Source organism: Nycticebus coucang, chromosome 8, assembly GCF_027406575.1.
Source record: "Nycticebus coucang isolate mNycCou1 chromosome 8, mNycCou1.pri, whole genome shotgun sequence".
NCBI classification, from domain to species: Eukaryota; Metazoa; Chordata; class Mammalia; order Primates; family Lorisidae; genus Nycticebus; species Nycticebus coucang.
Window position 1 is genome coordinate 9703395 of NC_069787.1, and position 20884 is coordinate 9724278.

Genomic DNA, 20884 nt, shown 5'->3' on the forward strand with positions numbered 1-20884 from the left:
TTACTCAGGAGGCTGAAGCAGGAGGATCACTTGAGCCCAGGAGTTAGAGATTACAGTAAGTTGAGGTAGTGCCAACTGCACTCCAGCCTGGGCAATAGAGTGAGACCCTGTCTCAGAAAAAAAAAAAATCAATAAAATTAAAAAGGTGGCTAGCCACATTTCTAGTCCCCAGTAGCCACTTGGGCTAGTAGCTATGGTATTTTATTTTATTTATTTATTTTTGTTTGTTTTTGGCCAAGGCTGGGTTTGAACTCGCCACCTCCTGCATATGGGACCGGCGCCCCAGCTATGGTACTGAGAATACAAACAGAATATTTCTGTCACCACAGAAAGTTCTTTTGGCCACTGGGAAGTCTCAGGGAGGGGTTCAGATTGCTCAAGGACCCAGGGGAGAAAACAGGCTCAGACCAGGCTTCCTGCTTCTGAGGTCTCTGGACTAGAGGTGAGGGAATGGTCCCTAGAAGTGTGAGGTGGCGTGACTCACCCCCTGCCAGTGCAAAGTGGACTCTGCCCCTAGGGACAGGAGCAAACCAGGCAGGGCCTCTTCAGCCCCGACTTGGGATCCCTGTTCAGTGTGACCAGAGCCAGGGGCAGAGGAACATGGAGTGAGTGGGGCTGGGCCGGGAGGAGCAGCTGCTGAGTGGGGCTGAGCCTCAACACTGGGGTGGGGTGGGGGTCTTCAGTGTGGTCACAGCGTACATGGGGCTGGGCAGGGGAAGGTCTAGGGGATGTGTGTGTGTGTGTGTGTGTGTGTGTGTGTGTGTGTGTTGGGATAGGAAACCAGGGTACGGGCTTGTTGGATGGGGATTGGGTTGCCCTGTGACCAATGATGAGGGGAACCCTCTCCTCTATCTGATGAGCTGTTTCTGCTTCCTTCCAAGGTCCAAGATAGTCCAGCTGACGAGGATGGAGTATGCCATGAAGTCCCTCAGTCTTCTCTACCCCAAGTCCCTCTCCAGGTGAGGAGAGCCCAAGGGCAGAGGTGAAGGGGAGCCACCTGTGAGCTGTAGTTCACTCCTCACACTTCGGTGGGTACATAAGTCATGTCAGGATTTTGTTCTAATGTATATTCTGATTCAAGAGGTCTGCCCTGGGACCTGAGATTTTGTACGTCTAACAAGCCCCCAGGGATATTAATGCTATCACCTCCGTCACTGCCATACACTGAGTAGTAACAGACACTGTACTTAGTTCTTTGATTCCTGATCCTATTTAAGTCCCACAGTAACTTCGAGACGTGAAGATTATTATACCAAATTCATTGATGAGAAAACTGAAGCACAGAGTGGGTGCTCTTAATCACCTAGCAAATCCATAGCAGAGCCAAGGCTCAAACCTGGGCCTGCCTGACTCCAAAATCCAGGTTCTCTCCACTTCTTTGCTTCTACCTTGGGTATCTCAGAGTTCAAAAATACCTTACATTTGACATGATTGCAAGAGGGACATTGCCTAACAATTGCAATCAATGTAACCTGGCTTATTGTACCCTCAATGAATCCCTAACAATAAAAAAAAAAAAATACATTGACTTCAGGCTTCCCTACTGCATCTCACTTTACAGATGAGAGGTGGTAATGGGGAGAAGGTGGGGTGGGCCTTTTATCCCCTTGATACTTACTCCTCATGGTCGAAGAACCAGCAGCATCAACATCACCTGGATTCTTAGGGTTCACTCAGACCTACCAAATCAGAACCTGCCTTTAAACAAGATCCCCAGGTGACTCATATGTCCATCAAAGTTTGAGATGCTCTAGCAGGATTTTGGGTAAGATTATCTAGAGCAGGCTTGGTGGGTAGTGTGGGAGGAGCAGGGGAGTGGTTACCCTGGTAGGATGAAGGCTGGGAGCTGCAGGCAGCTCATCCTGATGTTTTACCCACGCTTAGGCATGTGGCAGTCAGCACTTCGGTGGTGACCCAGGAGCTGCTGTCGGAGCCCAGCCAGGAAACCCCCAGGGCCCAGCCCTACCGAGTAAGCACCGCAGACCGGAGTGTGCGCAAGGGCATCACGGCACACAGTCTTGAGGACCTCCTCCACAAGGTGAGACGGCCCAGGCTCAGCAAACCCCAACCACTGGGGCCTGCTCTGCTGGCAGCCTCTGTCCTCCAGGTCAGGAGCTGGGATTCCGCAAGGATGGAGGTCAGGGATTAGAAGGTGAAAGAGTTTCCATTCTGATGCCAGTGACAGTGGAATGGTAGTGCCTGGCTGGAGAGTTGTCCAGTTGCTTAATGATGTCTCTCTGGTGATGGGGGAGGGTGGTACTTTGCAATCCTACAATATCAGTAGGTCAGTGGTGTTTTCAGAGCACATTTTTCTTTTCTTTCTTTGCTTTTTTTTTTTTTTTTTAATTTGGCCGGGGCTGGGTTTGAACCCGCCACCTCCGGCATATGGGACCGGCGCCCTACCCGCTGAGCCACAGGCGCCGCCCTTCTTTCTTTGCTTTTTTTTTGGCAGGGGCCAGGTTTGAACCCACCACCTCCAGTATATGGGGCTAGCGCCCTACTCCTTTGAGCCACAGGCAACACCCTCTTTTTTTTCTTTTTTTGAAACAGAGTATCACTTGGTCACCCCCAGTAGAGTGCTGTGGTGTCTTAGCTGACAGCAACCTTAAACTTTTGGGTTCACTCGGGAGGCTGAGGCAAGAGAATCGCTTAAGCCCAGGAGTTGGAGGTTGCTGTGAGCTGTGTGAGGCCACAGCACTCTACAGAGGGCCATAAAGTGAGACTCTGTCTCTACAAAAAAAAAAAAAAAAAAAAAAACTTTTGGGTTCAAGCGATCCTCTTGCCTCAGCCTCCCAAGTAGCTACAGGCATCCACCACAATACCTGGCTATTTTTAGAGATGTGGGTCTCTTCCTCAGGCTGGTCTTGAACTCATGAGCTCAGGCAATCCACCCGCCTTGGCTTCCCAAGTGCTGGAATTATAGATGTGAGCCACTGTGCCCAGCCAGGGGCACATTTTTCTTAATGGAAAGACCCTCAATTTCCCTCTTCTAGTAGTTGAAGGTTGGGGAAATGTGAAGGATTTTTTGGGTATTCCTTTCTCTATCTCCTACCTTCAGCCGTTGTAGTTCTCCATAAATCTGTCCCCCACAGTGGAATTTTCATTGAAAGCTTCATTTTTTTTTTTTTTTTGAGACAGAGTCTCACTTTGTCACCCTTGGTAGGGTCCCATGGTGTCATAGCTCATAGCAATCTCTAACTCTTGGGCTCAAGAGATCCTCTTGCTTCAGCCTCCACGTAGCTAGGACTACAGGCACCCACCACAGTGCCTGCCTATTTTTATTTTTAGAGATGGGGTCTTGCCCTTGCTCAGGCTGGTCTCAAACTCCTGAGCTCAGGCAATCCACCCACCCCGGCCTCCCAAAGTGCTAGTATTACAGGCATGAGCCACTACACCTCGCCAATTGAAGGCTTTGTTAATAACTGTGGATGACTTCCTTCTATTAATCGGGTAAGCTTCCAAAGGAAGGGTGAGAGCCATGGATTTTCTTTTTTAGAGGTATTTCAGGAGTTTTTTTTTTTTTTTTTTTTTGAGACAGAGTCTCATAATGTTGCCCTCTGTAGAGTACTGTGAGCTGTGAGGACAGCTCACAGCAACCTCAAACTCTTGGGCTTAAACCTTGAACTCTTGGGTGGCGCCTGTGGCTCAATGAGCAGGGCGCTGGCCCCATATACAGATGGTGGTGGGTTCAAACCCAGCCCTGGCCAAACTGCAACAAAAAAAATAGCCGGGCATTGTGGCAGGCACCTGTAGTCCCAGCTACTCGGGAGGCTGAGGCTAGAGAATCGCTAAACCCAGGAGTTGGAGGTTGCTGTGAGCTGTGATGTCATAGCACTCTACCAAGGGAGATAAGGTGAGACTCTGTCTCTAAAAAATAAAATAAAATAAAACCTTGAACTCTTGGGCTTAAGCGATTCTCTTGCCTCAGCTTCCCAAGTAGCTGGGACTACAGGTGCCTGCCACAATGCTTAGCCTTTTTTTTTTTTTTTTTTTAGAGACAGAGTCTTACTTTGTCACCCTCGGTAGGGTGTTGTGGTGTCACAGCTCACAGCAACCTCCAGCTCTTGGGCTTAGGCGATCCTCTTGCCTCAGCCTCCCAAGTAGCTGGGACTATAGGCACCCACCACAACACCTGGCTACGAGCCATTTGTTTGTTGTAGTTGTCATTGTTGTTTAGTAGGCCCAGTCCTGGTTCAAACTCGCCAGCCCTGTGTATATGGCTGGTGCCCTAACCACTGAGCTATGGGTGCTGAGCCAGGAGATTCTCTGTCTCTCTTTTTTTTTTTTTTTTTGTAGTGACAGAGTCTCACTTTGTTGCCCTTGGTAGAGTGCTGTGGCATCACAGTTCACAGCAACCTCCAGCTCTTGGGCTTAAGTGATTCTCTTTTTTTTTTTTTTTTTTTTAGAATTCCATTTTTATTTATCTATAGTGTTTATGGGCATACGAGGTGATTCTCTTGCCTCAGCCTCCCAAGTAGCTAGGACTACAGGCATCTGCCACAACGCCTGGCTATTTTTTTGTTGCTGTTTGGCCGGGGCAGGTTCGAACCTGCCACCCTCAGTATATGGGGCCTGCGCCCTACTCACTGAGCCACAGGCGCCGCCCCGAGCCAGGAGATTCTTTTAGCCACTCAGTTTGGGGAATTCTCATCTCCAAGGAATGCAAGGAGGAACAACAGTGAAACTCCCCTTTTCAAGATGGTAGACAGGTCAGAGGTGAATCTCACTGATGGATCATAGAGGACTCTGCCTATCTAGACTTCTTTGCCAAGTTTGGCAAAGGATGGAGCAGAGAGATTGAAGGGGAGAGCATAAGGTGATGTGGTTGTCAGGGATCAGAGCATGAAGTCCCCTCTTGCCTGTGGAAAAGAATAGTTGAGTTTTCCTTTAAAAGATAACAGAAAGCCACTGGATAATAACGATGATGATTGTAATTATAGAGATGAAGGTCTCACTATGTGGCCCAGGCTGCTTTTGAACTCCTGGCCTCAACAATCTTCCCACCTCAGCCTCCCAAAGTTCTGGGACTACAAGTATGAGCCCCTGTGCCCACCCTTAATAAACAATAAGCAATCCCAAACTAACAAAATATAGTACAAAATTTTTCCTCAATCATTTGAGAGTAACTGACCAAACAGTGGCTTATTATTCTGGGATACTTGCGTGTGCATTTTTTATGAACAGGAATAATAATACAAACATTAAAATCAGGAAACATATAATGTTACTTTGCTACATGTGAATCCTGAGACTCCATTCAAGCATTGCTCATTGTTCTAATAATATCCTTTGTAGCAAAGGATCTAGGTCAGAATCAAGTGTTTATTTAATTATACATTTCTTTAGTCTCCTTCAATCTGGAACAGTTCCTTACTCTTACCTTTACTTTCATGGCCATGACCATTTTAAAGCTTATAAGCCATTTTATTTTGTTTATCCCTTAGCTTGGAAATACCTATTTTTTTCAATTCAGGTTGTATATCTTGGTAAGAATATGATAAATATAAGTTGTCATTGCAAAGTTACATACAAGTTTGACTTGTCACATTGATTTGCTTGATTTTTTTTGTTTTGTTTTATTGAGACAGAGTCTCACTATGTCGTCCTCGGTAGAGTGCTGTGGCATCACAGCTCACAGCAACCTCCAACTCTTGGGCTTAAGCGATTCTCTTGCCTCAGCCTACTGAGTAGCTGGGACTATAGGCACACACCACAATGCCCAGCTATTTTTTTTTGTTTTTAGTAGGCCAGGGCTGGGTTCGAACCCACTAGCTCTGGTATATGTGGCTGGTACCTTACTCACTGAACTACGGGAACCACCCTGTCTGATTTTGATTATTTGAATAAAATGGTATTGTTGGGTTTCTCTATGTAACATTATTATTTTTTTCCTTCATGTTATTTTCTAGGCCAGTACTTTATTTTATTTATTTATTTTTTTTGAGACAGAGCCTCAAGCTGTTGTCCTGGGTAGAGTGCTGTGGCATCACAGCTCACGGCAACCTCAAACTCCTGGGCTTAAGCAATTTTCTTGCCTCAGCCTCCCAAGTAGCTGGGATGACAGGCGCCTGCCACAACGCCCAGCTATTTTTTGGTTGCAGCCATCATTGTTGTTTGGCGGGCCCGGGCTGGATTCGAACCCTCCAGTTCAGGTGTATGTGGCTGACGCCTTAGCCTCTTGAGCCACAGGCGCCGAGCCTAGGCCAGTACTTTCTACTAAGTAAATATCTGAGTCTGCACCTAACGTTCAATGTATTCATTTGTTTATATCAAGCGCTCCTATTTTTTTTTTTCTTGAGACAGTCTCACTATGTCACCCTCAGTAGAGTGCTCTAGCATCACAGCTCACAGCAACTTCCAACTCGGGCTTAAGTGATTCTCTTGCCTCAGCCTCCTGAGTAGCTAGGACTACAGGCGCCTGCCACGCCAGGCTATTTTTTGGTTGTAGTTGTCATTGTTTAGCTGGCCCAGGCCAGGATCGAACCCAGCACCCTTGGTGTGTGTGGTTGGCACTGTAACCTCTGTGCTAGGGGGGCCAAGCCGAGGACTCCTGTTTTAATGGGATATAATAATGGTAACAGATTATTTATTGATGCTCAGATGGTCCCAGACTTGGCCAATGGGACCGCCATTCAAACTGCTTTCTATGTCTTTTTTGCCATGTCCCCGTCATTGAGTCCTTTCTTTCTGGTGCAACAAAGTATATTATAGGCTCATCTTGTACTTTCCCTGCCTAGTCCTTAACTTGGCCATTTTTTTCCTTAGGAGACATGCTTTGCTTTCTTTTTTTTCTTTCTTTCTTTTTTTTTTTTTTGAGACAGAGCCTCAAGCTGTCACCCTGGGTAGAGTGCCATGGCATCACAGCTCACAGAGACCTCCATCTCATGGGCTCAAACGATTCTTCTGCCTTGGCCTCCCAAGTAGCTGGGACTACAGGCGCCCGCCACAATGCCTGGCTATTTTTTGGTTGCAGCCGTCATTGTTGTTTGGTGGGCCCAGGATGGATTTGAACCCACCAGCTCAGGTGTGTGTGGCTGGCGCCTTAGCTGCTTGAGCCACAGGTGCCAAGCCAGAGATATGCTTTATTTTACTGGTGAATAATGCTATTCAGAAACTAAGATCCTGGAGCTAGGTATGCTCATTGCTATGGGGGTATTGCTGATTTCAGACCCTTACCAATGAATTTTAAGCAACAAAATATGTTCACTTGTGAATCTAAGAAAGAAAAGTGAGGATTCTGCCATTCTAAGATAATTAATGACATGGTTGTAAATGTCCTAAATAGTTTATTCTTATATATTATTAACTAAATGTAGCTATGTAATATGTACCCTGACAGCATTCTACAGAATCTCTTTCCATCTTAATCAATACAGCATAAAAATGGGCCAGGCATGGTGGTTCATGGCTGTAATCCCAGCACTTGGGAGGCCGAGGAAGGTGGATTACCTGAGCTCACAGGTTCAAGACCAGCCCGAGCCAAGTGAGACCTCGTCTCTAAAAATAGCCAGGCTTTGTGGAGGGCGCTTGTAGTCCCAGCTACTTGGGAGGCTGAGGCAAGAGGATGGCTTGAGCCCAAGAATTTGAGGTTGCTGTGAGCTATGATGCCACAGAACTCTGCTGAGGGCAAGAAAGTGAGACTCTGTCTTGGAAAAAAAAAAAAAAACATATATATATATATATCAGGGCGGCACCTGTGGCTCAAAGGAGTGGGGTTCTGGCCCCATATACCAGAGGCGGCAGGTTCAAACCTGGCCCTAGCCAAAAACTGCGCAAAAAAAAAAAAAAAGGCATAAAAATGTAGTAATTGCTGGGTGGCGCCTGTGGCTCAATGAGTAGAGCGCCATCCCCATATATTGAGGGTGGCGGGTTCGAACCCTGCTCCAGCCAAAGTGCAACAAAAAAATAGCCAGGCATTGTGGCGGCTACTTGTAGTCCCAGCTACTTGGGAGGCTGAGGCAAGAGGATGGCTTGAGCTGTGAGGTGTGATGGCATGGCATGGCACTCTATCCTGGGGCAACAGAGTGACACTCAATCTCATAAAAGAAAAAAAAAGAAAACCCAGGCAGTCAACTCAAGGGTCTTTATACTTTTGCATTTAATCATCACTCTAGGATTGTACTTGCCTCAACTTTTTTTAGATGATAAAACTAGTTCAGAGAAGTAAGATAAATTGAAATGGATGAAAGACCTAAGTCTGAGAGCTAAAACTATACAACTCTTAGAAGAAAACATTATTATGTAAGTCTTTGTGACCTTGGTTTCTTAGATCTGACACCAAAGCATAGCAACCAAAGGAAAATTGGACTTTGTCAACATTGAAAACTTTTGAATATCAAAGGACACTATGAAATAAAAAAGATCCATGGAATGGGAGAAAATATTTGCCACGCATATATCTTTTTTTTTTTTTTTTTTTTTGTGGTTTTTGGCCAGGGCTGGGCTTGAACCCGCCACCTAGCATATGGGACTGGCGCCCTACCCTGTTGAGCCACAGGCACTGCCTGGCCATGCATATATCTTATAAGGATCTAGTATAATATATAAAGAATTCTTGGGCGGTGCCCATATACCACCCATATACCAAGGGTGGCGGGTTCAATCCCAGCCACGGCCAAACTGCAACAAAAAATAGCCAGGTGTTGTGTTGGCCTCTGTAGTCCCAGCTAGTCGGGAGGCTGAGGCAAGAGAATCGCCTAAGCTCAAGAGCTGGAGGTTGCTGTGAGCTATGTGATGCCATAGCACTCTACCGAGGGTGACAGTGAAACTCTATACAAAAAGAAAAACTATATATATATATATATATATATATATAAAGAATTCTTACAACTCAACAATAAGAAGACAACTCAACTCTGGGAGGCAGAGGCAGAAAGATTGCTATTGCTTGAGGTCAAGAGTTTTTTTCTTTCTTTTTTTCATTTTGGCAGTTTTTGGCCGGGACCGGGTTTGAACCCGCCAGAGCATGTGGTGGGGTATGTGGGGCCAGAGCCCTACTCCTTGAGCCACAGGCACCACACTTTTTTTTTTGTTTTTTTTTGAGGTCAGGAGTTTGACACCAGCTTTAACAAGAGGGAGACTCTATCTCTATTTAAAATAGAAAAAATTAGCCAGATGTGGTGCTATGGGCCTATAGTCCCAACTACTCAGAAGGCTGAGGCAAAAGAATTGCTTGAGCCCTGGCATTTAAGGTTGTAGTGAGCTACGATGACACCACTGCTCTCTAGCTGTGGTGACAGAGAAAGACTGTCTCAAAAAGACAACTCAATTAAAAATGGGCAAAGTTCCAGCTTATTGTTCAAAGCTAAAAAACAAATATACTTAAAAATGAGCAAAAGATTTGAGTGCACATTTCTCTAATGAAGATCTACAAATGGTCAATAAACACATGAAAAGATGCTCAAAATTATTAGTCATTAGGGGAATGCAAATCAAAATCACTTCACAGGCTCAGCACCCGTAGCCTGTGAAGTGGTTAGGGTGCCTGCCACATGCACTGGGACTGGTGGTTCAAACCCAGACTCGTCCTGCTAAACAATGACAACTGTAACAAAAAAATAGCCAGGTGTTGTGGTGGGCGCCTGTAGTCCCAGCTACTTGGGAAGCTGAGGCAAGAGAATTGCTTAAGCCCAAGAGTTGGAAGTTGCTGTGAGCTGTGATGCTACAGTGCTCTACCAAGGGTGACCAAGTGAGACTCTGTCTCAAAAAAAAAAAAAAGTTAAACTGAGTTATTGTATGACTCAGCAATCCTCCTAGGTATGAAACTAGAAGATTCGAAACCATTATGTCTACAGAAAAAAGTGTACATCTAAGCTCATAACATTATTTATAATAGTAAAAAATGGAACCCATCCAAGGGTTTATCAGTTGATGAATGAATTTTTTTTTCAGTTTTTGGCTGGGGCCAGGTTTGAACCCGCCACCTCCAGTATATGGACCTGGTGCCCTACTCCTTTGAGCCACAGGCACCGCCCAATTTTTTTTTTTTTTTTTTTTGAGACAGAGTCTCACTATGTCACCCTTAGTAGAGTGCCATGGTGTCACAGCTCACAGCAACCTCCAACTCTCGGGCTTAAGCGATTCTCTTGCCTCAGCCTCCCGAGTAGCTGGGACTATAGGTGCCCGCTACAATGCCCAGCTATTTTTTGGTTGCAGTTCAGCTGGGCGGGGTTTGAACCCGCCACCCTCGGTATATGGGGCTGGCGCCTTGCCAACTGAGCCACAGGCGCCGCCATTAAGCAATTTTCTTGCCTCAGCTTCCCAAGTAGCTGGGACTACAGGCACCAGCCACAAGGCCCAGCTAGATGAACTAATTTTTAAAGGTGGCATATCTATATGGTAGAATCTTACTTAGCCACAAGAATGAATTAATCATAATGTGGATGACTTTGAAAATATGCTAAGTGAAAAAAGATGTCAGGTTAGTGCTCACTTTGGCAGCACATATACTAAAATTGGAACGATACAGAGAAGATTAGCATGGCCCCTGCGCAAGGATGACACGCGAATTCGTGAAGTGTTTCATATATATATAAAAAAAGATGTCACGGGCGGCGCCTGTGGCTCAGCGGGTAGGGCGCCGGTCCCATATGCCGGAGGTGGCGGGTTCAAACCCAGCCCCGGCCAAAAAAAAAAAAGATGTCAGGTTGTATATGAAATTCCATTTATATGAAATGTCTGGAATAGGCAAATCTATAGAGACAGCAGAGTAGCAGTTGCCATGGGATGAGGATTGGGGAGCGATTGCTGATAGGTACTGAGTTTCTCTTTGGGGTAATGAAGTTCTGGAATTAGGTAGTGGTGATGCTTGTGCAACTCTGTGCCTATATTTAAAAACTTTGAGTTGTATACTTTTAAAGGATGAATTTTATGCTATAAAAGTCCTATCTCAAGAAAAATTACACATATGACTCATTATATTTTATTGTGCAATCCTATTCTAGACCACTAGCCCTGAAGCCATGTACCAAGAGGTACCTTGATACAGTCTTTGGGTAGTGATCCCCCGGTAGAGAGCGTGGGTTCCAGTTTCATGCAATACATTCTAGCCTACTTGTTCTTTCCCTGGCAGCCGAGGTGATTCCATGGGGGTCTTCCCATACCAGTTCTATAGCTCCATGGGGATGACTGAAACCTCACTGACCTCATTCCCCAGGTTCGTGACATCCTGATGCTGGCAGACAAACCCTTCTTCCTGGTACTGGAGGAAGACGGCACAACCGTAGAGACAGAAGACTATTTCCAAGCTCTGGCAGGGGATACAGTGTTCATGGTCCTCCAGAAGGGGCAGAAATGGCAGCCCCCATCAGAACAGGTTAGGTCCCACCTGTGGGGGGAACAAGTTGGGAGCCTGGGAGAATACCTCGAGGGGTGCCAACCATCTGCTTGTCTTGGTGCAGAGATCAAGGTACCAACCCACCCTCTCCCATAAGCCTGCCAGGAAGATTGATGTGGCCCGCATAACCTTTGACCTGTACAAGCTGAACCCTCAGGACTTCGTTGGCTGCCTGAATGTGAAGGCAACTTTCTATGATACATACTCCCTTTCCTATGATCTCCATTGCCATGGGGCCAAGCGCATGGTGAAGTGAGTGAATTGAGATTTGCCAGGGGCAGGGCGGGCACGAAAAATGAGAAAACCCCTATCTGTTCACATGGACCTCAGCCTTCTCAGGGACTGGGTGTGGCATTGATGTTGACAAAGCATAACAATGTACTAGATAATACAGACCTTTACAATTTATCAAAGTGGGCTTGGCACCTGTGGCTTAAGTGGCTAAGGCGCCAGCCACATACACCTGAGCTGGCGGGTTCGAATCCAGCCCGGGGCCTGCCAAACAACAATGACAGCTGTAACCAAAAAAAAAAAAAATAGCTGGGCGTTGTGGCAGGTGCCTGTAGTCTCAGCTACTTGGGAGGCTGAGGCAAGAGAATTGCTTAAGCCCAGGAGTTGGAAGTTTCTGTGAGCTAAGATGCCATGGCACTCTACCCAGGGTGACAGCTTGAGGCTGTCTCAAAAAAAAAAGGTACAATTTATCAAAGTGCTTTGGATTACAGTATTATATGCCAAAGGGGCCCACATACTTCTCCTGGTGGAACCTGGGTACTTTCCATTTTTACGATTACTTTCTACTATAGCAAATACATTTTTTAACAAAAAATAGTAAGATTTCCTAAGTCTTTTAATCAACTCTTAGGAACATAGGTAAAAAATTTTATCGAATTAATTAACAAGAGACCTAGCTAGAAGTTACAGTTATTTCAAAGGAGAATTCAAAATTTCACATACACGGGTGGTGCATGTGGCTCAGTGAGTAGGGCACTGGCCCCATATAAGGAGAGTGGCGGGTTCAAACCCGGCCCCAGCCAAACTGCAACAAAAAAGCCAGGCATTGTGGCGGGCGTTGTGTCTTGCCTCAGTCTCTCCAGTAGCTGGGACTACAGCTGGGCGCCTGTAGTCCCAGCTACTTGGGAGGCTGAGGCAAGAGAATCACCTAAGCCCAAGAGTTGGAGGTTGCTGTGAGCTGTGACGCCATAGCACTCTACCGAGGGCGACAAAATAAAATTCTGTCTCTTAAAAAAAAAAAAAAAAATTCCGGGTCGCGCCTGTGGCTCAGTGAGCAGGGCGCCGGCCCCATATGCCGAGGGTGGCGGGTTCAAACCCAGCCCCAGCCAAACTGCAACCAAAAAATAGCTGGGCGTTGTGGCGGGCGCCTGTAGTCCCAGCTACTCGGGAGGCTGAGGCAGGAGAATCGCCTAAGCCCAGGAGTTGGAGGTTGCTGTGAGCTGTGTGACACAACGGCACTCTACCGAGGGCAATAAAGTGAAACTCTGTTTCTACAAAAAAAAAAAAATTCCACACACATATAGGTCCATCGAGAATGCTGAAGGCTGGGTGTGGTGGATCATATCTGTAATCTTAGCACTCTGGGAGGCTGAGGCAAGTGGATTGCCTGAGCTCACAGGTTCAAGACCAGCCAGAGCAAGAGTAAGACCTTGTCTCTAAAAATAGCTGGGTGTTGTGGGCGCCTGTAGTCCCAGCTACTTGGCAGGCTGAGGCAAAAGGATTGCTCAAACCCCAGAGTTTGAGGTTGCTGTGAGCTATGATGCCAGGTACTCTATCGAGGGTGACAAAGTGAGACTGTCACAAAAAAAAAAGATCAGTATGGTGGCTCACTTCTCTAATCCCAGCACTTCTAAAGAAATTAATTTGGCTGGGCCCAGTGGTTCACGCATATAATCCTAGCACTCTGGGAAGCCAGGGCAGATGGATAGCTTGAGCTCACAAGTTCAGGACCAGCCTGAACAAAAAAGCAAGACCTCCCCCTGCCCCAAGAAAGCAAGAGACTTGTCTCCACTAAAAATAGAAACAATGAAGCAAGAGGATTGCTTGAGCCCAAGAGTTTGAGGTTGCTGTGAGCTATGACTGCACCGCACTCTACCCAGGATGACAGCTTGAGACTGTGTCTCAAAAAAATAAGAAAAAATAAAAAATTAATTATATAATTATATATTAATTATAATTATATTATAATTATATTATAATTAATTATATAATTTTTTTGGAGACAGAGCCTCAAGCTGTCACCCTGGGTAGAGTGCTATGGCGTCACAGCTCACAGCAACCTCAAACTCCTGGGCTTATTTCTTTTTTTTTTTTTTTTGAGACAAATTCTCACTATGTCACCCATGGTAGAGTGTGGTGATGTCATAGCTCACAGCAACCTCAAACTCTTGGGCTTAAGCAATTCTCTTACCTCAGCCTCCCAAGTAGTTGGGACTACAGGCGCCTACCGCAACGCCCAGCTATTTTTTGGTTGTAGTTGTCATTGTTGTTTGGCAGGCCTGGGCTGGATTCGAACCCACCAGCTCTGGTATATGTGGCTTGCACCTTAGCTGCTTGAGCTATGGGCACCAAGCCTAATTTATTTATTTTTAAGAGGCAGAGTCCTGCTTTGTGGGTCAGGCTGGAGTGAAAGTCATAATCACAGCTCACTGCTGTTTCAAACTCCTGGGCTCATGTGATCCTCTCGCCTCAGTCTCTCCAGTAGCTGGGACTACAGGCACAGGCCACCACATGTGGCTCATTTTTTTTCATTTTTAGTAGAGATGGGGTTTTACTGTGTTGCCCAGGCTGCTCTCAAAGTCCTGGCCTCAAGTGATCCTCTTCTTTAGTAATTCATTTGCATATTCTATGAACAAGAGTCATTTTTATTATCTAATGAACTTTTTGACTTTTCATTTAGAAAGTCTAATCAAGTATTATAGGAAGCATGAGAATATGTTTAATTAATTAATTTATTTGAGACAAAGTCTTATTCTGTCACCCTGTTGTTAAATGCCATGGTGTCATTGCTCATAGCAACTCAGACCTGGGGCTCTGAGGAGGCCATATCATGCCTCCTCTTAATCTGGGTTTGCTGCCAGTAGTTTGCAGATTTGAACTCTAGAGTGAGAAGTTTCAGTCTTTCAACTCAGTCCAGTTAGGTGAAATAGGAGTATCAGACCTAAACAGTCAGTAGACATATTGGTATCAAATTGTTTTTGATAAAAACAATAGCAAGCTGGAGTCAGCTGAGTGACTTAGTGGTGTCGCTAGGTTTTAGAAAAATTATGGTAAAATATATATAGCATAAATGTTACTATTTTAGCCATTTCTTTTTCTTTTTGTAGAGACAGAGTCTCACTTTGTTGCCCTCGGCAGAGTGCCGTGGCGTCACACAGCTCACAGCAACCTCCTGCTCCTGGGCTTAGGCGATTCTCTTACCTCAGCCTCCCGAGTAGCTGGGACTACAGGCGCCCGCCACAACACCCAGCTATGTTTTTTTGGTTGTTGTTGCAGTTTGGCCGGGGCTGGGTTTGAACCCACCACCCTTGGTATATGGGGCTGGTGCCCTGCCCACTGAGCTACAGGCACTGCCCCATTTTAGCCATTTTTAAGTGTACAGTTCAGTGGTGGTAAGTGTATTCACAATGTTATACAACCATACTCACCATCCATTTCCAGAAGGCTTTCATCGTCCCAAACAGAAACTCTGTACCTATTAAACAATAACTCTCCATTTCCCTTCCCTTTAGACCCTGGTAACCTCTAGTCTACTTTCTGTCCCTATTATTTGCTTATTCTAGGAAGCTCATATAAGTGGAATAAGAAAAATATTTGTCCTTTTGTGTATGACTTATTTCACTTAGCAGAATGTTTTCAAGGTTCATCCATGGCGTAGTATGTATCAGAATTTTATTCCTTTTTAAGGATTTCAGCTAGGTTTTAAGCCTGAGTTCTGAAATTTGAAAAATGGATATACTTTTCTGGCATAGTCTTTTAAAATAGTGTAACATAGGGTGGTACCTGTGGCTCAAAGGAGTAGGGCACTAGCCCCATATGCTGGAGGTGATGGGTTCAAACCCAGCCCTGGCTAAAAATTGCAAAAAAAAAAAAAATAACATATTTTCATGTATGGAAGTTCATCGTTCCATGTGTTTTTCTGCCCCCCTCCACTCCAACCAGAGCATAAATTTACCTATTGAATAAGATTGATAGAAGACTAAAGTTTTAGCAATAGCCAAAGAGTATTTCTTCTCCTTTTGTCTTCCCCTCTTCATCCTCCCTAGGACTAGACACCTCTCATGACCCTTACTCTTTAAACAGATTTGATTAAAGTTGCATAGGATTCAGACAACTTCTCTTGCTCCACGTTCCCCTTACTTTCTAAACTTCAGACGTTGTGTTGAGTGCTTTATGTTATTTCAACCTCACAACCTTGGGTGGCGGGTACCAACCCATTTTACTGATGAGGACGCTGAAATACAGAACTAGAGCAGTTTGCTAAAGTTCACCTAGCTGATAATACTGGATCACAATGCAGGCCTGTCTGACTCAAGTTCTTAGTTCTGTTTGCACATGCAGGGGTCCTCAAACTTTTTAAACAGGGGGTCAGTTCACTGTCCCTCAGACTGTTGGAGGGCCGGATTATAGTTAAAAAAAAAAAGACAAACTATGAACAAATTCCTATGCGCACTGCACATATCTTATTTTGAAGTAAAAAAACAGAACGGGAACAAATACAGTCACACTGCCTCATGTGGCCCGAGGGCCATAGTTTTAGGACCCCTGCTGTGTGAAGTGGGGGGGGGTGGGGAGGAGGGGAGTCACTCCTACCACCTCAGTAGTATTTATTCGTGGAGAGAATGAATATAATGAAAACCATCCCTTCCAGGCCAGCAAGGAAGGAGTAGGGGAGGGGGAAATGTAAGGGGGTATAGGCGGGGTTATACTTTATGTTTTTGACTTGGATGCCTTTTTATTCCACCCAGGGAAGTTCTCCGCTGGGTCCTCTTCAGCATGCAGGCCACAGGCCATGTGCTGCTTGGCACTTCCTGTTACATGCGGCAGCTCCTTGATGCCACAGAGGGAGAGCAGCCCCCCAAGGGCAAGACCTCATCCCTCATTCCGACCTGTCTGAAGATACTGCAGTGAAATCCCAAGTCCTTAGAGCCGTCCCCAGCTACAGACTGGTCTGGGGACCCTATGCTTAACTGGTAGTGCCCGCAAGCTTGGCCACTTCTTATCACCCCTCCCTCACCATAGAGAAGGAAGGGCTGGAAACCTGGGGTGGGCTGGCCAAAGGAGAACTTCATGTTCCTGGCATGGCCTTTCTACCAGCATCGCTTAGCTGACCATGATTGGTCTCGCATAGGCTGTGGCATGAAATCTGCCCCTCAGCAATCTGTCTTCATAGGCTACACTTTCATAATACTCCCTACCTTTTGGCTTCTCAGTCTCAGAATTCTCCTGAGTGAACTGTCAAGCTCACCCGTGTATGCTGTTAGAAAGTTTACAATAAATTATTTATGGAAATGCATCTTTGCCTGTGCTCTTTGCCGGGGGTGGAGGCAAGGTTCTATCAGGAAGGTTGGAAGGAACTAAGGGAAGAGAGAAGTCTATTGTCAAACCATTCTCCATAAAGTGAGGTTACAGGAAACAGCACTTTCTCTACCCCCCCCCCAAAAAATTGCAATTGATTATGAAACTAAAATCTGCTGAATTTGAGACTCGAGCAGACTATGCAATCAATACAATAAGTGACGATTTCCAAAATAAATTTTCCTATCAGAAGAGCTTTAATTAGGAAGGTGGGATTAAGTCGCTCTAATTTCTCAGTGTCACATTTCATAATGTTTCTTTTGGAGACAGTTGCCCTTGGGAGAGTGCCGTGGTGTCATAGCTCACAACAACTTCAAACTCTTGGGCTTAAGCAATTCTCTTGCCTCAGCCTCCCAAGTAACTGGGACCACAGGTGCCTGCCACAACACCTGGCTATTTGTTGTTGTAGGTGTTTGGCAGGCCGGGCTGGATTCAAACCCACCAGCCCTGGTGTATGTGGTCAGTGCCCTAACTGCTGAGCTACGGGCACTGAGCCATTCATAATCTTTTAAGTGGTTCGGTGGGAAAGTACTTATCGAGCTGGAAGGCAATTTTTCATCAATGCCTATCCTAGCTTGCCAGACAGCTTACCTTTCCTGTTCAGGACTTTTAACCTCAGGATTAGAAAGTGAGCTGTTAGGTAGCCCTAAAGAGTCTTAGTTTCTCATCAGCGTGAGCTGGGATTTTTCAGTATCAGGCAACTCAGATAAGGCAAACATGAAAGGCTGGGCTTGTAGGTGACTGCTTTATTTAGTCTGTGACTCAAAGATTCAAAACTTATTTCATGACCCTTACTATAAAGCCTATTTGGATTTAGTAAATACTCAGACAAAGGCCTGGGTTACCAAAGCTATATGGGGAGCTACTGCTGGCAGCAGACCTGTACCCTGCAGCCCACACACAGGAGTTGTTGCTGAAGCTAGCTGAAGAGCGCCATCTCTTCTGGGCTCTCCGGCTTTTGCAGCTTTGGGTGGAGGCTGGTTCCATGGGACGGGTATCTGGCAGAGGCATGATGTCTGCCTGAGTCTGGAAGTACTCCTGGCCTACCCTTGCTGATGCTCCTCTTGTGGAGTTATTAATAACTAAGTTGGACTGGGGGATGGTGAAAGCTTGGTATTTGTCCTAAACTCCTTTCCTCCAAAGATCCAGAGTTTCACAAGCATGTCTTGAGTGACTGACCATAGTCTCTCAAGGCACTGAGACCTCTTAGTCTACAGAAAATTAGATTCTTCTTTTCTTTCAGAAGCTCAGAGGCTAATGGAGTCAAAACAGCAGTGAACAGGAAAGGACAGCTTTTGATAAGTCCCTGGGGAGGGAAATTCCAAAAAGCAAGGGAGTTTGAGCCTCAGGAGGACCAGGGGCCAGTCCTAGCAGGAGAATGGCTTTTTTTGAGGCTATGCCTGGCCAGTGGAGAAGTTTGCTGTAGTCAAGGAAGTCTGTGTCCCAGCCCCTGGGCTTTAGTATTTCCTTTTTTTTTTTTTGAGACAGAGTCTCACTATGTTGCCCTCTGTATTGGTGTCACAATGCACAGCAACCTCTAACTCTTGGGCTTAAGCAATTCTCTTGCCTCAGCTTCCCAAGTAGCTGGGACTACAGGTGCCCACCACAACACTCGGCTATTTTTTGTTGTTGTATTTGTCATTGTTTGGCAGGCCTGGGCTGGGTTTGAACCTGCCAGCCTTGGTGTGTGTGGCCAACACCCTAACCACTGAGCTATGGGCGCGGAGCCTCTTTCTGTCTTTTCTCAAGTTGACGTTTATAAGTGACGGCAGACCTTTCTTTTAGAAGGATTCTAAAATACTGTGAGCCCTGTGACAAAGCACAGTCACACCCTCATGGTTGAGCCTAAGATAGAATCACTTGCATTTTTGTCACATTTCTCAGCAGTCCTATCCATATGTGTGCACATCTCTTAAAAAATTATTTAAATCTTCAAATTAAAAAAAAATGAAGTTTAAAAATGGAGACTTACATCCTTCGTATTAACCTGGATGGAAGTGGAAGACATTATTCTTAGTAAAGCATCACAAGAATGGAGAAGCATGAATCTTATGTACTCAATTTTGATATGAGGACAATTAATGACAATTAAGGTTATGGGGGGGGAAGCAGAAAGAGGGACAGAGGGAGGGGGGTGGGGCCTTGGTGTGTGTCACACTTTATGGGGGCAAGACATGATTGCAAGAGGGACTTTACCTAACAATTGCAATCAGTGTAACCTGGTTTATTGTACCCTCAATGAATCCCCAACAACAGCAACAAAAAATTAAGTTTATTGAGACACAGCATACAACAAAACCCTTTTAAGGTATATGGTTCAGTAAGTTTTGGCAAATTTATACAGTTAACATAACCATTTCCAGCATGTCAAAAAGCTCCCACATATCCCTTTATAGTAACCCCTCTATCTTCCACCCACCTACCCCCAAACCTGGCAACTACTGGTTTCTGCCAGTACAGCTGGCCTTTCCTAAAATATCAGATAAATCACATTGTGTCTTAAAATTTTTATTTCTCTTTTTATAAATTAAATGATGTTTTTAAATTTAGAACTTTTTTTTTGAGACAAAGCCTCAAGCTGTCGCCCTGGGTAGAGTGATGTGGCGTCACAGCTCACAGCAACCTCCAACTCCTGGGCGCAAGCAGTTCTCCTGCCTCCGCCTCCCAAGTAGCTGGGACTACAGGCGCCTGCCAAAACGCCTGGCTATTTCTTGGCTGCAGCCGTTATTGTTGTTTGGCAGGCCCAGGCTGGATTTAAACCCATCAGCTCAGGTATATGTGGCTGGCACCTTAGCCGCTTGAGCCATAGGCGCTGAGCCTAAATTTAAAACATTTTTATGAGTCATATAGTCTTTTTGTATCTGGCTTAAATTTTCTTTTTTTTGAGATAGAGTCTCACTCTGTTGCCCTGGGAGGAGTACCGTGGCATCATCATAGATCAGTCTCTTGGGCTCCAGAGTTCCTCTTGCCTTAGCCTCCTGAGTAGCTGGGACTATAGGCACCCGCTATATGCCTGGCTAGTTTTTTTTCTATTTTTAGTAGATAAGGTCTTCCTCTTGCTCAAACGCCTGAGCTCAAGAATCCACCCGCCTGACTTCGAGCCTGTAGCACAGTGGATATAGCGTCAGCCACATACACCGAGGCTGGTGGGTTCAATCCCAGCTTGGGCCAGCTAAACAACAATGACAACTCGGCCCGGCACCTGTAGCTCAGCGGCTAGGGCGCCAGCCACATACATAGGAGCTGGCAGGTTCGAACCCAGCCCGGGCCTGCCAAACGACAACTACAACCAAGGGATAGCTGGGCGTTGTGGCGGGCACCTGTGGTCACAGCTACTTGGGAGGCTGAGGCAAGAGAATAGCTTAGGCCAAGTAGTTTGAGGTTGCTGTGAGCTGTGATGCCACGACACTCTACCGAGGGCGACATAGTGAGACTCTGTCTCAACAATAACAACAAAAAAGGATCCATCCACCTGAGCCTCCCAGAGTGCTAGGATTACAGATGTTGGCCATGGCACCTGGCCTGGCTTAGATTTTTTTTTTTTTTTTTACCACCTTTGGTAGAGTGCCATGATGTCACAGGACTCACAGCAACCTCCAGCTCCTAGGCTTCCGCGATTCTCCTGCCTCAGCCTCCTGAGCAGCTGGGACTACAGGCGCCCGCCACAACGCCCGGCCATTTTTTGGTTGCAGTTCAGAAGGGGCTGGGTTCGAACCCGCCACCCTTGGTATATGGGGCCGGCGCCCTATATACCACAGGCGCTGAGCCACAGGCGCCACCCCTAGGTTAGATTTTTTTAACTATATGTGTGTGGGAAAAAGAAATATATCAATGGAGTTAAAAAATTAGGCAGTTCCAAAAGGTAAAAATAATTATTCATCTTCCCTCTGATTCCTTCTCCAGAAGCAACCACCATCCTGTTTTTGTGTATCCCTTCAGAAATGCAGAGTATATAAATAT

General features: G+C 45.8%; 1 protein-coding gene and 1 non-coding gene across 3 annotated transcripts; both read left to right on the forward strand.

Moving 5' to 3' along the window:
• Positions 1–527: 527 nt before the first annotated feature.
• On the forward strand, positions 528–16862 carry CIDEC (cell death inducing DFFA like effector c). 2 transcript variants are annotated; one of them, XM_053598790.1, is made up of 6 exons: positions 528–605; positions 882–959; positions 1885–2038; positions 11156–11314; positions 11400–11587; positions 16315–16862. In XM_053598790.1, exons 1-6 carry the CDS (start codon positions 601–603, stop codon positions 16475–16477), a joined length of 747 nt encoding a protein of 248 aa, XP_053454765.1. In that variant the 5' UTR covers positions 528–600; the 3' UTR covers positions 16478–16862. The 2 variants fall into 2 exon arrangements, with proteins under 2 accessions (XP_053454765.1, XP_053454766.1); XM_053598791.1 differs by lacking the exon at positions 528–605 and having other exon boundaries at positions 900–1028.
• On the forward strand, positions 10425–10531 carry LOC128592830 (U6 spliceosomal RNA). The gene has a single exon (XR_008382043.1). It is a non-coding gene; the product is annotated as a U6 spliceosomal RNA (small nuclear RNA).
• Positions 16863–20884: the final 4022 nt, after the last annotated feature.